General features: G+C 44.7%; 1 protein-coding gene across 3 annotated transcripts in view; it reads right to left on the bottom strand.

Moving 5' to 3' along the window:
* chd4a (chromodomain helicase DNA binding protein 4a) overlaps positions 1 to 17,172 on the bottom strand; it is a 64,820-nt gene that overhangs the window by 39,199 nt on the left and 8,449 nt on the right. For all 3 annotated transcript variants that reach the window (XM_060905002.1, XM_060905004.1, XM_060905003.1), the window contains exons 3-11: positions 15,735 to 15,853; positions 15,275 to 15,523; positions 14,909 to 15,027; positions 10,081 to 10,349; positions 9,564 to 9,688; positions 9,339 to 9,471; positions 8,954 to 9,123; positions 1,087 to 1,323; positions 15 to 218 (exon numbers count right to left, since the gene is read on the bottom strand). In XM_060905002.1, the coding sequence (XP_060760985.1) occupies positions 15 to 218; positions 1,087 to 1,323; positions 8,954 to 9,123; positions 9,339 to 9,471; positions 9,564 to 9,688; positions 10,081 to 10,349; positions 14,909 to 15,027; positions 15,275 to 15,523; positions 15,735 to 15,853 (1,625 nt within the window). The remainder of the gene's footprint in view (positions 1 to 14; positions 219 to 1,086; positions 1,324 to 8,953; positions 9,124 to 9,338; positions 9,472 to 9,563; positions 9,689 to 10,080; positions 10,350 to 14,908; positions 15,028 to 15,274; positions 15,524 to 15,734; positions 15,854 to 17,172) is intronic.

Below are 17,172 nucleotides of genomic sequence, written 5' to 3'. Positions count from 1 at the left end.
GTGTGTGTGTACACCTGCAGCTCAGACACCCAGGAGCAGTGCCAATAGGACATGTTCTGCCACTTTGCAAAGAATTCTCTCTCGGGCCGGCCAGCCAGTGGAATAGGGTCTGGGGCAGTGGCTGGGAGGTCAAGTGGGCGTGGAACAGGGGTGGGTGGCGGTGGGTCTCCCCAACGCCAGGTAAGGATCTTCTGCACTTTTCCCTTTAAAGGAGGACACTGAAAAGAGGAAGCAAAGTTCCAAATCCAAAAAGAATAATACAATAAGCCAAATTATTCTACTTGTCTGACAATGGGCCATTTGCACTCGCGGCCATGACGATGCAATTTCTCTCTCCCCAGCAGCGCTATTTAAATTCATTAGTACGGTTTCTCCTCCATACCATGATCAAAATGAGCAAGGTATTTATGACGGAATATTTTCAAAGATGAAGAAATTAAAAGCACTACTGGGTCCCTTTCTGCACAGTGTCTTCAAAATCTAACAGCTTCCCAGCCAAGGGTGGCACCATCTCAGGAGATGATGCTAAATGAACCAAGGTCATGACCATGCCACCATTTCTACCCATATGAAGGTGTGTGGCAGACAGACATTTTGCACCAGATCAACTAGTTGAACCAAAACAACAAAGGGTCACATGCTAATGACGTGGCTAACATGCTTTAGCCATTTTACATAGGTTATCATGTTTGTTTTAATAAAAGGACTGCTGATAAAATGATTTTTCACTGCCAATGTAACATACATGTCTAGAAATGAATCTCGTGAGTAGCATTCTTTCAAATGAAAAACACCCTGTTAGAAACGGAACAAGCTCCTTTGTAGTGAACTGTATGGAGTAACATTAGCTCCAGTAATCATTTCTGTTAACAGCCATTTTCTTACCTTCCAAAACCTTTCTCCAGCTTACTAGAAGGAACAATTAGGGAAACGTAGGCACTACCATCAATAAAACGTGGAAGTGTTTGTGCAAGTAGCCCATTGGCAAAATAAAGGACATTCGAGACTGCTATACTCAGATTCTGGTATCACACAAGGTTCACATATAAAAACTGGTCACGATCCGCCATCCTCTGGCTCACTCACAGTGCAACGCGGGCAGATCCACTCTCCATTAGGGATTTCAGGCAGGGGTGGGTTAAGGCAATGGATGTGGTATGAAGAGGGGCAGGTGTCGCAGCACAGCAGCTCTCCCCCATCCTTACACACTCTACAGAACTCCATATGGTGGTCGTCCTCTTCTGCCTCACCTCCACCTGCATCGTTCTCCTCTTCCCCATCTGAAGCCTCCTCACGTGCTTCCCACTGAATGCCTTCCTTCTCCTGAGAGACAGACAGGCACTCATCTTTAAAACAAAGTTTTTATGGCTAGCCACATTTGAAAAGATACCTTGTAGGAACGCTCCAAAAGCCATTTTTGTGAGAATTTGAGTTTTATATACACACACACACACACACAGTAACGATGGAATAAATAAATATTTCAATGCAAAGTCTGCTCTAGGAATTGATTTAAAATGGATCATAACCACCTCTTCTCTGGCTGCATGGAACAACTGAATAAATTTCATCTCATATCATCTCTAGCCGCTTTATCCTGTTCTACAGGGTCGCAGGCAAGCTGGATCCTATCCCAGCTGACTACGGGCGAAAGGCGGGGTTCACCCTGGACAAGTCGCCAGGTCATCACAGGGCTGACACAGAACCATTCACACTCACATTCACACCTACGGTCAATTTAGAGTCACCAGTTAACCTAACCTGCATGTCTTTGGACTGTGGGGGAAACCGGAGCACCCGGAGGAAACCCACGCGGACACGGGGAGAACATGCAAACTCCACACAGAAAGGCCCTCGCCGGCCCCGGGGCTCGAACCCGGACCTTCTTGCTGTGAGGCGACAGCGCTAACCACTACACCACCGTGCCACCCCTGAATAAATTTAGTGACCTTAATATTTGGTACGTCTGACCGGCTCAAAAGCAGGAATCCTGCATGTGGCATATAATTTCTGACCTCTGACTAGGGGAAGAGCGGGGAACCCCACCCTCTCAACTCTGACCAGGGGAAGAGCGGGGAACCCCACCCTCTCAACTCTGACTCAGGAGTTCAGCAAGGTGACATCAAATCAACATGGAAGCTCACAGCATGAACAGTAAACACAGCAACACTTCTTACCTTTAAAGTGAGTTACACTGAATACACAAGCATTAGCTTTAGATTAGGTGTGGGGAACCTTTTTCCTATCAAGGGCCATTTTGAGTTTTATAACAGCCTATGGGGCCAAACTAAATTTAACCCATAACCGCTGCTGAAAATTTTAAGATGCAGCCCATTCATTTTAGCTCTCTCTTTCATGCTATTCAAATAAGAACGCAACTTTGATGTAACTTTGTTTTATCCCTTTTTGATCCTCCCCTTTTCTTGTTAAATTTTTATCCACCTCTTACTGTTTTAATGCTCCGTTTTTAACTCTTGTTCTTATTGATGTGTACCGATATAAAGCACTTTGAGCGTTATATGTAATCAAGATGTTACAATATAATATTTTACCATCCATCCATTATCTGTAGCAGCTTTATCCTGTTCTACAGGGTCGTAGGCAAGCAGGAGCCTATCCCAGCTGACTATGGGTGAGAGGCGGGGTACACCCTGGACAAGTCGCCAGGTCATCACAGGGCTGACACAGACACAAACAACCATTCACACCTACGGTCAATTTAGAGCCACCAACTGACCTAATCTGCATGCCTTTAGACTGTGTGCGCGCGCACGCCCGGAGTACCCAGAGGAAACCCACCCGGACTCCACACAGAAACTCACTCACTCATCGGCCGCTGGGTGAGTGACCTTCTTGCTGTGGACCTTGCTGTGGACCTTGCTGTGGACCCAGGACCTTCTTGCTGTGAGGCGACAGTGCTAACCACTACACTGCCCCAGATTTTACCTAATAATAATAATAATAATAATAAATAATAATAATCATCATCATCATCATCTGGCCGACCTAAGGCTGGAACAGCTTCTCTTTGGCGAGGCACCTGATGTCAGTGCAGATGATGCTGCTCGCAGCTTGTTTTCCAGGTTTGAATCAGTCAGTCTTGAGCGGAACGGATTCTTTGCAAGGGTCAGTTTCGAGAAGAACCGACCACAGCAGGCGGTTGTCCCAAACAGTGATGCCTCCTCAGAGTGGGAAAATCCTCAGGATGCGCACACAGTTTGTAGAACTCAAGCAGAGGAAGGAAGGTTGTTGTACATCGTTGCTTTGCAGCTCAAGGATTTCGTGCTGTAGTTTGTCAGGCACATCAGCCGATTCCACGCTGAATGGTGTTGCAAATATGTTCAGGTCCTTCTTGTAACTTCTCATCAGCTGGAACCCCTCTCCAAAGGCCTGGAGTAGTTTTGCACACTCCTCAGCATATTCAGATGTCACAGCAGGCTTTTGTTCTTGCAAAGTAGGAAAGTGCACAGTGTGTGTCCCCCTTCCAGTTGCACTTGCCACAGCTTAGCTCCAAATGAGTTTGCATTTGAAAAAACAGTGAGCTGAAAAGCTGGTTGGGACCTTGGAGCTTAGCATTCAGTTCTGAGAGGTACTTGGTAATGTCCACCATGAAGTGCAAATCACACAGCCACTTGCCATCACTGAGTTCAACAACTGGTTTGCCCTTCATCTCCATGACCTGCTTTACTTTTTCCCCTCAAGTTATAGAAGCGTGCAAGCATATCTGCGCGACTCAGCCACCGCACCTCACAATGGTAAACCAGGTCTCCATACTCTGACTCAAGCTCACTCAGTAGCTCTTTAAACTGGTGGCTGTTAAGTCCTCTGCCTTTAATGAAGTTGGTGGTGGAAACAGTAGTCATCACATTATTGAGCTTCAGGGAATGTGCACACAGGCTCACTTGGTGGATGATACAGTAGCACACAACTGATACAGACTGAGACGACCCATTTCTTTAACCAACAGTCAATCCTTTCTGCACGCCAACCATGGCTGGGGCTCCGTCTGTAGCCAGTCCACTTAGCTTGTCAAACCGCAGGTTGAATTTGTTCATAGCCAAAACAACTTGCTCAAAACGCAAACAAATCCTCACCTTTGGTAGTGCCATTCATGGCTTGCAAAGACAGCATTTCCTCCCATGTATTAAACTCTGCTGTAATCCCATGCACAAAAATGGCGAGTTGGGCAGTATTTGTGAAGTCTGTTATCTCGTTGCAGGCTAAAGAGAAAAACTGAAAAATCCCTCCCGGTATCTTTCAGTGTTCTCAAAGTCTTGTGCCATGCCAGTAATCCGATCAGAGATGGTTCTTCAAGACAAACTGACACTTTGGGAAAAAAGTTTCACTTTATCTGGTGCGAGCAGTTCCACGGCAGCGACAAGGCACTCCTTTATAAATGCCCCTTCTGAATGTGGTTTCAGTTTCTTCGCGATTAGCTCACTTACCACAAAACTAGCCTGTGTAACATTTTCTTGGTTACCTTGAAGTCTTGTGAACGTTGCTTGTTGGGTGCCCAAACACTGCCGAAGAGCATTAATTTTATCCACATGCACTTGTCCTTTCAGCTCGTCCAGCTTGGTGTGTTTGGTGCTGTAATGACGCTCCAGATTAGCCTTTTTCATCACTGCAAGGGCGTCCCCACAAACTAAGCAACCAGACTTGCTTTTTACTTATACGGAAAAAAAAAAAAGTAATCCTTGTCCATTTTTCCTGAAAAGTGCGACATTCCGCATCTAGCTCGCTTCTTCATACCATGGTGCATTTTGGTGAAATCGTTAAAACAGTCTGTCTATGCCCACGCATGACCACGCTCTGCTCGTGTGGGGTTCAGGACCCTGACCTTGGCCTGGAAAGACAACCACTCGCCCATTTTAATTGCGGTCTCATTTTTTCTGATTTACTTTTTTTTTTTCCCCCTTTTTTTGTGCATGTAAGTAATTATGAACCATTTTGTGGGCCGGATCAAACAGTCTTGCGGGCTGTATACGGCCCGGAGGCCGGACGTTCCCCACCCCTACTTTAGATCAATCAACATACAACCATCAACACTGAGCATTACCTAATAATCTGTGTTTCTTTCAATACCAGTGACGCCTTCTGCTCCCTGGACCTGCCTGATCCATCTTGATGCCCTACTTCTGTTTGGAGCCCTCATCACTTGGGAAAAAACACTTGCTGCTGCTGAGGATGGCCCGATATGGACCGCCTAAACGCCAGTGAAATTACTGTGGATGGTACCACTTAAACAGTGAAGATCACTTCAGACTGCATCACCATGAACTCAAGTCTCCAGCAGTGAATAGCTGATAATGTCAAAACTAGAATGAATTTCCTGGTTACATAACTGCACTTTCTGACTGCATGTGACAATTCTAGAGAGCAAGCCATTGATAAAGCATACTATCTGGGGTCACCCAGATGAGGATGGGTTCCCATTTTACTCTGGTTCCTCTAAAAAAGGCTTCTTCCTCATGGCACCTTAGGAGTTAGTCCTCATTACAGTCACCTCTGGCACACTCATCTCATTATCTCTAGCCGCTTTATCCTGTTCTACAGGGTCGCAGGCGAGCTGGAGCCTATCCCAGCTGACTACGGGTGAAAGGCGGGGTTCACCCTGGACAAGTCGCCAGGTCATCACAGGGCTGAGACAGACACAGACAACCATTCACACTCACACACTCAATTTAGAGTCACCAGTTAACCTAACCTGCATGTCTTTGGACTGTGGGGGAAACCGGAGCACCTGGAGGAAACCCACGCGGACACGGGGAGAACATGCAAACTCCGCACAGAAAGGCCCTCGCCGGCCACGGGGCTCGAACCCGGACCTTCTTGCTGTGAGGCGACAGCACTAACCACTACACCACCGTGCCGCCTCTGGCACACTCATTAGGGAAAAATTTAAAACGCATCTCTGCAAAGCTGCTTTGTGACTTTTTTTTTTTTAATTGAACATGCAGACATGCCTGTTAAAAACACTGGATTATACAGTTACAGATTTGAAGAGAAAAATATAAATCCCTCATGACAGTCAGACGATTAGTTTGTTACTAATGAAAACGAACACAGACAGACGTTAACTTTTTAATCCACTTGTCCAGTTGGACATGCAGCAAGAGCTCACTTGTCCTTTTTATTACCATGTACTTGCCATTTCAGTGAAAGGAAAGTGGTTGTTACACCCATGCAATAGACTTCACTCACACGCACGCTTGACAGTGTGCCTCTAATGACAAGCACCTGCCCTGGATTAAGGGTAATCCGCACACACCTACACAGTGCGAAGTATTGTGTTTATCACCATTACCGAGCCATTGTTCTTGCATGGTTTTCCTGGTTATTGGCTCGTTTCGGTGTTTTGGTTTCCAATCTTGTCCTACCCAGTTTAGTCCGTCTGTGCCTCGCTCGACCCTTCTGCCTGTTTATCGTTATTGATTGAGCCTGCCGTTTTGGACTATATGCCTGTTTGTTTCTTTTATAATAAAAAAACGACACTTCCTGCACGCACACCCTTCTCCTCTCCAATCAACCTGCGCTTACTGACCTGGCTTAGGACATGTATGCACATAATTTAGGAGAGGATAACTCAACTGTTATAAGCTAATTTGACCCCAAGGAATAACTTGGGACGTGTGCCAAAAGTCACTATCCGGGGCAAAAAGCCTGAAAATTACCAATCCAAGATGGCCGCCAGTATTATGGTATTATTATTGTGTTACTCTTCATGTTCCTGACCCTAGTTTATGAGACACAAACAGTAATAATGTGATGTTGTTTTGTTGGCTGTTAAACATTTAGGCTCTCAAGATATTGCTGCCTACTAAAGTAAAAAGTTTTGTATTTTTCACTCCAAGTTAACGTTCCATTGATCATAAGAGTCCGAAAATACAATCTATATTAATCAAATGCTTGCTTTCTTATATTCTAAATGATGTGCATAGGTCTCCCAATTCCATGATTGAGGTAGGGTTATTCTCAGGGTTTCTGCGAAACCGCAATTGTGGCCCTTTATTATATATAATAATAAAAAAAAATAAAAAAATAAAAATAAAAAAAAAACCACACACACCACCTTTGCCCATAGCTTGTTCCCTTTTCCTTCAAATCATGAAAATGTCGTCACTAATGGACTCCCCATACCCAAAAGCCCATAAAATGAGCTACTGCACATACTTCTGTGGCGAATGGTTCAAAAATTGATAATTTTCAATATAGCTACTGCTGGCCATTTTGGATTGGTAATTTTCAGCCTGTTCACCCCGGATAGTGATTTTGGCACACATCCCAAGTTGTTCCTTGGGTTCAAATTAGCCTAGAACAGTTCAGTTATCCTCTCCTAAATTATGTGCATACATATCTAACCCAGGTCCTCTACCATAAACAAAAGTTCATTTAAAAAAAAAAAAAAAAAGCAGGTATAGTTATGTTTTAATGACCCATTTTTCAGTAAAAAACAAACTATCCAATGCCCCATTATGGCTCATGTGTTCCAACCCATTACCTGATCTGCAATTTTAAGAGTTACTCACCCAAATTCAAAGCTTCTGGAGGAAATAAAGTTAAATCTTGATTAATCCAGTAAAACATCAATTAATTTAAATAAGTGAAACAAAGAAACAAGTTGGACATAAGGGTGTCAGTCACATCGTGAATGAAAAACCGTAAGGGAGTTCGGCACAGTCGTAAAACTCCTCCGAAACATTTTACAACGATGCGCTAATGTGAACCATACAACAGAGGAACACAAAAAGTCCAAATGAACTGAAGATTCAGCACAGATATTTTATTGAGGTATTTGATCATTTCTCTGCTGTCGATGAATTCAGAGTCTAAACATCTATAATTAGATATATTACACCGTGGTTATTTTTACACACGGCTGCTGTACTCTGCTTCCCTGGAATTTCGTAAACAAGAACATGCCGGATCACTTAGGGGACTGAACTAGTTTTACTGGAACTTCTGATGCAACTCTGGAATAAAATCACAAGATGCTGATTTTCGACAATCCCTAAAAGCATCATTACTATACGGTCTGAGGTGGTTATAAGTCAAAGTAATTTTCTCTCGTCTATAAACCAAGTCGGCATGTGACAGCAGTATTAGTAGTCTACAGATTTTATTTACATAAACCGCTTATTACTACTATTTAACTCATTTTATATTCGACTGCTACTTTAAGCAAAGTCTTCAAGGGGTTTGTCCTGATCACGTTGCCTTAGCAGCTCGTATAAATAATCTGCACATGAACACGACACTGTTAAACTCCTCAACATGTCTTTTACCCCACCGTGGGCAACGCTAAAGTCACCGCTACCAACAGTACAGCACGCAACACCATTTTTTTTTTTTTAACTCCTATTAGGCAAGAGTACACTCATGTAGTCTGAGGTGAAGTGGGTTTTATAATTTGTTTTTTGGGGCGCTCTACCATGAGACTCCTGGATACACCGAATTGATGGACTCTCGGTCCAGGAGAGAAAAGACGTAAAGCCCGCCCACTGATTGGTCTACTGAACAAGATTGAGCAATCAGCATACGCTCACACACTCTGAGGGAGCCACTATCAATATGCGGGAGACTCCTGGAACTTCCAGGAGAGTTGGGAATAATTTGACACGGATTCGACTTGTCCGGACCGAACATTTTAGTTGTCCCGTGCAGTTAATGTTGAGTCCTGATGGAGATGCTAGTAATCCATTCCCCCCGACTTTGTAGCAGAAACACACGGAGATTGAAAAAGTAGATGAAAACGGCACTGATGTGATAAAACTTCAGGAATGCGTCAGTAAAGAGGCATTTTCAGAACAAATAAAGCTAACCTGAAATAATAAAAAAAAAAAAAAAAATGGTTAACCACCATGCTCAGGAACAACTCTGATGCGTGATCCACCAGCATTCAGGAACTATGGGAGGCTATTAACAGGAAGCATATTTACAGATGGTTACTCACACAGTGTGGGCAGCTCCAAGTGCCTTCAGGGGCTTTCTCCATATCAGGATCCAGACAGACCATGTGATAAGCTCTGGGACAGGTATCACACAGGATGATCTCTCCTCCCTGCTGACACACCTCACAATAGTCTTGATGGTCAGTCTCATAGCCATCAGCATCATCGTCCACTGAATTAGACATGGAAAGGGAATAAAAGGGACAGACTGATCAGACTTGAGCAGGCCTTTCCAGTAGGAGCCATGAAAGGATACTACGTCTAGATTTATCAGGTTTGTTCAGGGAGGCATTGGAAAGAAACAAGAATTTTCACTGAGAAGTCTGTCATGCCTGCCTACACTCAAGTGAAAGAGTTCAGTTTGAGAGTGACTGAGGTTTTCCCCACCTTTCTTCTTCTTCTTGGGCTTGGGTTTCTTTTTTGAGCGGCTGCTGCGGCTATTGGAGCTATCAGACACGGAGACGCTGTTTATACTGCCATCATCAAAATCGCTGTCTACATCCATATCATCATCTTCACTCTTAACAAGCAAGCAGGAAAAATAAATCTGTCAGCGGTGATGAAATTAGTGTTTGTGAGGAGCACCATGCAAACAAAAAAAAGATTACATACAGAGGAGCGCTTTCTCTTGCTGTTGAAGCCACCCAACTTGATCTTTAGAGGTGCAACTTTCTTAGTCTTGACCTTCTTTTCCTGAGGTTTGGGAGTAGGCTTGGACTTCCTGCGGGCATTAGGACCTGTCAACAGAACATACCAGAGACTTACAGCACAACATTTGTTACTGAAGCTCTCACAGGAGCCCAGTCAGTTCCCTCTCACACTCTTCTACCCAGCCACCAAGAGCCATGTTACACCCCAGGAAGCTATTTTGCACCCAGACGTACTGGCCAACTACAGCATTCAGTGAAATAACGTACCAAAGCAAGCTCTACATCGGGGGGGTGGGGGGTGTTAACCTAAGCAATTTTCATTTAAAATTCATATTCCTGACTGGAATTAGACATCTAGAATTAGTTAATGAAAGAGCACAAGCAATTTATTACACTGGCAAACCACTGCATAAAACAGAACTTGATCTTGCAAGAGCCATGCTGTATTGTTATTAAAAGTAAAATTACCACCAGCTCACCCTTGCCCTCTTTAGTCTTGGCCTTGCGGAGTGGAGGAGCCGGAGGGGGCTGGGGCTCAGCAAGCGGAGTGGCTGCAGGGGCAGCGGCCGGAGTCTCGGCCGCCACCATACTCTCCACAGCCGCAGCCACATTGGCAGCTGCCAGGGCAGCATTGGCGCTGGCAGACCCACGCAGAGGGTTGTTGGTGCTGAATTCACGCCACTTTGCCCCAAGTACCATCATCATTTTGGAGACTGCAATCTTTGGGTTCTTTGCTGCAATAAGAGGCCTAGAAAAAGGCAAAAAAATTTGAGATTGAGAATATTTCAGAGAATAAAATTTAGGGGGGGGGGGGAGCAAAAGGAAAAGAAGAAAAAAAAAAATCCACCACACACACCCTCTGAAAGTATTGGAATAGCAATGACCAATCCCCCCCCCCCATTTTTGAGATGACCGATCAGAATCTCAGCCTTCATTTCCTGACATTTACATCTAGGTGTTAAACAACCCAGCACCTTTAGTGACAGCCAATCCAGTGTGTGAGCAGAAGTATTGGAACAATTTAAAATCTTAATGTAAATAGCATTTAATTTGTTTGCATGGCTCTTGCTTGCAATAAAGCCAGTGACCCACTGAAACTGTTGCATTCTTCTTTTGAGTCATTTTTCCAGGATTATAGTGCAGCTAGCTTCTTTTGTTAGTTTTGGGGGGGGGGGGGGGGGGGGGATGGGGTTTCCTCCCTTCAGGAGGTGAAAAGCTGCCCAATTGGGTTCAGGTTTGCTGATTGACTTGTCCAGTCTAAAACCTTCCACTTTCCCCCCTGATGAAGTCCTGTGTTGCGTTGCATTGTGTTTTGGGTCATGGGCTTCCTTCATGATTAAAAGTTCCTCCCAATTAGATTGGACGAATTTCTGTAAATTGCCCGACGTTTCTGTAGACTCAATTCATTCTGCTCCCAAGATCATGAGTTCTATCATCAATAAAAAGATTGCGTTTGTTCCAGAAGCAGCCATGAAAGCCCCAAGCCATGACAACCTCCACTGTGCAGTTAATCTTGGCTCCACAAGATTTTGTTACTCCTCTCCATTTGCAAATCCCAATCTGGCCTTCGGATCCTTACTGCTGAGGAGTGACTTGAATCTTGTGGTATGGCCTCTATATTTCTGCTCTCAAAGTCTTCTTCAAATGGTGGATTGTAAAACCTTCACCCCTGCCCTGTGGAGGTTGTTGGTGATGTCACAGCTCTCACACAAGGTTTGTCATCAACTGCTGTCATTCTCCTTGGCTGACTGGCTCCATTACTGGTTGTTTGCACATCTGTGGTTTCTCTCTTACCAGGACAATCCAAATCCCAGTGCCTGTGCAATGGCTGTTCCATTTCTCCCCCTTTTCTCAGCTTCAAAAGAGCTTGCTTTTCTCCTGTAAACAGCTCTCTGGTCTTAATGGTGGTTCATCTTAAATGCAGTCTTCACAGACAAGCCCAGGGCTCAAAATATCAAAAGTTTAATTTATATTGCACCTTTCCCAAACTAGAGGATGATTTACATGGCAGCAAAAAAAAAAAAAAAAAAACCCAAGGACACCCTCCCACAACCCAGTAAGGCCAGGGGTCCGGGGGGCTGCCAGAGTCCCCCAGAAACCCTGCAGTGATTAAATGCCTGAAGATGCATTTTGAGCTGTCAGAGACACGTTGTAAATGAAATCTTTTAGACAATTTCCGTATCAAAAAGGTTTTAAGAACTAGGGACTTTCAAAACCATTTTATTAGGTCACTGAAAAATGATCTTGTCAGAGTTGCAGGTACAGTGGTGCTTGAAAGTTTGTGAACCCTTTAGAATTTTCTATACATTTCTGCATAAATATGACCTAAAACATCAGATTTTCACACAAGTCCTAAAAGTAGATAAAGAGAACTCCTCACATGAACTGCTCGCTTCAGGTCCTTCCACAACATTTCGATTGGATTAAGGTCAGGACTTTGACTTGGCCATTCCAAAACATTAACTTTATTCTTCTTTAACTGTTCTTTGGTAGAATGACTTGTGTGCTTAGGGTCGTTGTCTTGCTGCATGACCCACCTTCTCTTGAGATTCAGTTCATGGACAGATGTCCTGACATTTTCCTTTAGAATTCGCTGGTATAATTCAGAATTCATTGTTCCATCAATGATGGCAAGCCGTTCTGGCCCAGATGCAGCAAAACAGGCCCAAACCATGATACTACCACCACCATGTTTCACAGATGGGATAAGGTTCTTATGCTGGAATGCAGTGTTTTCCTTTCCCCAAGCATAACTCTTCTCATTTAAACCAGAGAGTCGTATTTTGGTCTCATCTGTCCACAAAACATTTTTCCAGTAGCCTTCTGGCTTGTCCACGTGATCTTTAGCAAACTGCAGATGAGCAGCAATGTTCTTTTTGGAGAGCAGTGGCTTTCTCCTTGCAACCCTGCCATGCACACCATTGCTGTTCAGTGTTCTCCTGATGGTGGACTCATGAGCATTAGCCAATGTGAGAGAGGCCTTCAGTTGCTTAGAAGTTACCCTGGAGTCCTTTGTGACCTCGCCGACTATTACACGCCTTGCTCTTGGAGTGATCTTTGTTGGTCGACCACTCCTGGGGAGGGTAACAATGGTCTTGAATTTCCTCCATTTGTACACAATCTGTCTGACTGTGGATTGGTGGGGTCCAAACTCTTTAGAGATGGTTTTGTAACCTTTTCCAGCCTGATGAGCATCAACAACGCTTTTTCTGAGGTCCTCAGAAATCTGTTTGTGCCATGATGCACTTCCACAAACATGTGTTGTGAAGCTCAGACTTTGATAGATCCCTGTTCTTTAAATAAAACAGGGTGCCCACTCACACCTGATTGTCATCCCATTGATTGAAAACACCTGACTCTAATTTCACCTTCAAATTAACTGCTAATCCTAGAGGTTCACATACTTTTGCCACTCACAGATATGTAATATTGGATCATTTTCCTCAATAAATAAATGACCAAGTATAATACAATATTTTTGTCTTATTTGTTTAACTGGGTTCTCTTTATCTACTTTTAGGACTTGTGTGAACATCTGATGATGTTTTCGGTCATATTTATGCAGAAATATAGAAAATTCTAAAGGGTTCACAAACTTTCAAGCATCACTGTATATGTGTAGAACATAATTACAACTGATATATGGTTGTATTCAGGAAAGTTGCATTGTCATAATGCATTACCACATGACACACTACAGTGTAGTACACTGACCACAAAACACATTAATAAATTATTACTGTTTTAGTAACTGCAGTCTGAGCTCACTGGGGGATTTTAAGCAAACAGTCACAGGACAGAAAAGTCTGAAACGTTGTCCGTCCATCCAAATTTCGGTCTGTCTGAATGACAGGCCAAAGGCCTGGAACAACGTGGCTGGTGGTGTTTACATTAAACCGTATCAGCGGATCATCAGATTAACATTTTTAAAACAATTCACGTGCGCACAGCAACGCCAATACACGGATACGCTAATCACATGACTAATTAGACGACACGTCACATGATCCCAGTGCATATCGGGCATGCACAAGTCACTCACCACTTGCAAGTGGAAGGATGGCAAGCGAACACCTTCTCCAGCAGATAAACACACCTGGCTGTGATGTTCATGTTCTCACTGAGTTTAAGCGCCTGAAGGAGGTAAATAAGTTGGAATGTGTAAATAAACCTCAGTGCGGCTCAGCGCTTCCTCCCGCGCTCCAAATCACTCCGCCCTGAACAGCGAGTGCCCTCTGGAGGGTGCGCACTCCGGCCCTGCGCAGCTCACAGAGCGCGCGAGTGAAGCGCACGAGCAGTGATTCGGGACTGAGCCGCTGTGTGTGTGATCCCAACGCCAGCGAATCAGGAAGGTGGATGTCACAGTGACGTTGTCCAATGACGACGTCAGCTAGAGCTCAGCACTGCGTTTCCTCGTATCTCAATGTTTACACAGCACCGGATCAGATATGAACTGGGTTGAATACGTGGGCCCTGGCGGATTCAAGTTGTTCCACCTGTGGAGTCGTTTCCCGGCGTTTTAATGTGCACGGACAGTGCATCCGCGACAAAAACGAGACGGATACGGTCTAATGTAAACACCACCTTAGATTCCTGGAGATGGCTTCTTAGCTATTTCCAGGCACATTTTTGCAATCTTCAAAAGGCCAAATTACACTCACCATTAGTTGCTTATTACACTACAAATAGAATGTAATTTACAAGAAAATGTCAGAAGATTCAAGAAGAAACATGTTTAAAAGTTCTACCCAAGAAAGCAGTAGCACACACAGGTCAGTTCCACGTCGTTTATAAAAAAAAAAAAAAAACCCCAACCAGTTGGGGTTTTTTTGGTGCAATATGAAGACACGAGTGTGACAGTCAAAGTGTCCAGAAGAACTCTGGCTGGTTCTTCAAGATGCTCAGAAAAACCTACAGCTCATTTCCTTATAAAACTGCACTCACTGTAACGGAGACCAAAATAAAGGGTTGTCACACTGACTTTCATTTATTACCATTTACTGCCCTTTATAGTATTTTTAATGTAGAAACACCCAAGACTTCTGCACAAAACTGCGTGTGCAGACAGAGGCGAAGCGCTTCAGTTAACGTTCACATCAAATACCAGCAAGCGTGATCTCTGACTTGAACTGTACCATGATTGTCGGTACACAACGGGCTAATCTGAAGGGGGGGGGGGGGGGGGGCGTCAGCGATAACACAAACCTAGACATCCAACGATTCACTCAATTTATGATATTAGGTTCTTGAATCAATTTTCTGAAAATTCTGTCTCCAAAGGGTAACTGATGCCTGAGCATACTATACCTGACAAACTGACTGAAGGCCTTGTAGTTGGTAAGAGATCTGTAGTCCTCTTCAGTAAAGACATGATCAATGTCCTCCATACCCCAGGTATCCAGCAGCTGGGAGGAAGTCTTCGGCTCCTAGAAGAGAGAGTTTTACAACCCCAAATGTATGTTCATTTTCATAAGTTTGGAGTTTATAACACTTTTACACACACACGATCTGGTTCAAGAGCTTTCTACAACACCGGTGTGTACAGTTAACTGTTATCCAATCTCTCACCACAGACTTCCTACAGGGATTAAAATGCACAAATCCTGTCCCGTGTACATCTCCATAGCAAACATCTATCATTTGTACTGCACCAACTGTTGCTCTATTACTCACAGAGTTATCGTCATCATCTTCATCCTCCTCTTCCTCAGGCTCCTTCCTCTTAGAGACAGCCAAGCTGGAGCTCCTATCAACACCAGCACTGTTCCTCTTCTTGTCTCTGGACATGCTGGCTCTCTTCTTCTTCTTCCTGCCAGGCGTGTAATCACTGCCCTCACTATCAGAACGCCCTCCAGGCCCATCTTCCTCCACCTCATCCACATCATGCCCCTCTACAGGCTCAGGGGAACTAATTGGGATATCCTTGAGGGGGAGAGCACACGTATTGTAATACTTTCTGTACTAAATATAGACACGTTCCATTTTAACATCAGGTGTTTCAGTTTTCAATATTCGGCATCAGGAAAGCTTTACAGTACAGTAAACAGGGACAAGAGAGCGCCACTAAAAACTTCACAAAATATGAGGAGACAGCAAGATATCCAGTTACAGGTGTGGCATCTGTTAGGCCTACCTCCCTCCGAGTGCGCTGCCTCTTGCTGCTTTTACCCTCACGACTGCTCTTCTTGGCTTTCTTCTTCTTTTTCACTTTAGGGGCTTCATTCTCCGACATGTCTTCTTCCAGGTCGTCATCTGTAGGACAGACATGGAAATCTTAAGCTCTTTGCATACGTTAGATTGTGGGCCACCACTCAGCAGGTCAACTCCAAGGCCCTGTACCCAAACTACAACTCCAGAATCTACCTTTAAAACGGAAACACACTAATTCTGCTCATCTCTCAGCATGCTTTCATATACACAGCATTTAGGGCAAGCGCCATCATCGCCTGCAGGACCGAACTGCTTGTTTGCGCTGGGTGACCTATACCTCTGCCCCCCGATCACCCCCTTCCCCCTCAAGTTTTCATGTTGTAAAGTGTACTGTGTTATTTTGTGCTGAGGTGTTTTTTTTAATGTTCCCACACTGTACTCCCCACAGGAGCATAGTGTGGGGGTTGCTTTTTTCTCCTCCCCTCCCCTCATGTTACTCTGTATTTTTCATCCCCGTCTTCCCGTCCTGTCTACTCCCCCGTGTCAATTGTATGTATGTGTACATGTATGGACGGGTTGATGGCCAATTTCGCTGGTACTTGTGACTAAAGGTGGTGTTTACATTAGACCGCATCAGCGGATTATCAGATTAACGTTTTTAAAACGATTCGCGTGCACACAGCAACGCCAATACACGGATACGCTAATCACATGACTAATTAGACGGCGCGTCACATGATCCCAGTGCATATCGGGCATGCGCAAGTCACTCACCACTTGCAAGTGGAAGGATGGCAAGCGAACACCTTCTCCAGCAGATAAACACACCTGGCTGTGATGTTCATGTTCTCACTGAGTTTAAGCGCCTGAAGGAGGTAAATAAGTTGGAATGTGTAAATAAACCTCAGTGCGGCTCAGCGCTTCCTCCTGCGCTCCAAATCACTCCGCCCTGAACAGCGAGTGCCCTCTGGAGGGTGCGCACTCCGGCCCTGCGCAGCTCAGAGCGCGCGAGTGAAGCACACGAGCAGTGATTCGGGACTGAGCCGCTGTGTGTGTGATCCCAACGCCAGCGAACCAGGAAGGTGGAGGTCACAGTGACGTTGTCCAATGACGACGTCAGCTAGAGCTCAGCACTGCGTTTCCTCGTTCCTCAATGTTTACACAGCACCGGATCAGATACGCAATGGGTTGAATACGTGGGCCCTGCCGGATTCAAGTTGTTCCGCCTGTGGAGTCGTTTCCCGGCGTTTTAACGTGAACGGACAGTGCATCCGCGACGAAAACGAGACGGATACGGTCTAATGTAAACACCACCTAAGTGACAATAAAAGGGTTCATTCATTCATTCATTTAGGCCATTCGAATCGAGCTGTGCGATTTCCTCTTGGAGTGGCTCACTGACATAAGGAAGCGTGGAGCAA

Source organism: Neoarius graeffei, chromosome 22 (assembly GCF_027579695.1).
Source record: "Neoarius graeffei isolate fNeoGra1 chromosome 22, fNeoGra1.pri, whole genome shotgun sequence".
Classification (NCBI taxonomy): Eukaryota; Metazoa; Chordata; class Actinopteri; order Siluriformes; family Ariidae; genus Neoarius; species Neoarius graeffei.
The sequence above is the reverse complement of the archived record's forward strand: the minus strand, read 5'-3'. Positions and strand labels throughout refer to the sequence as shown.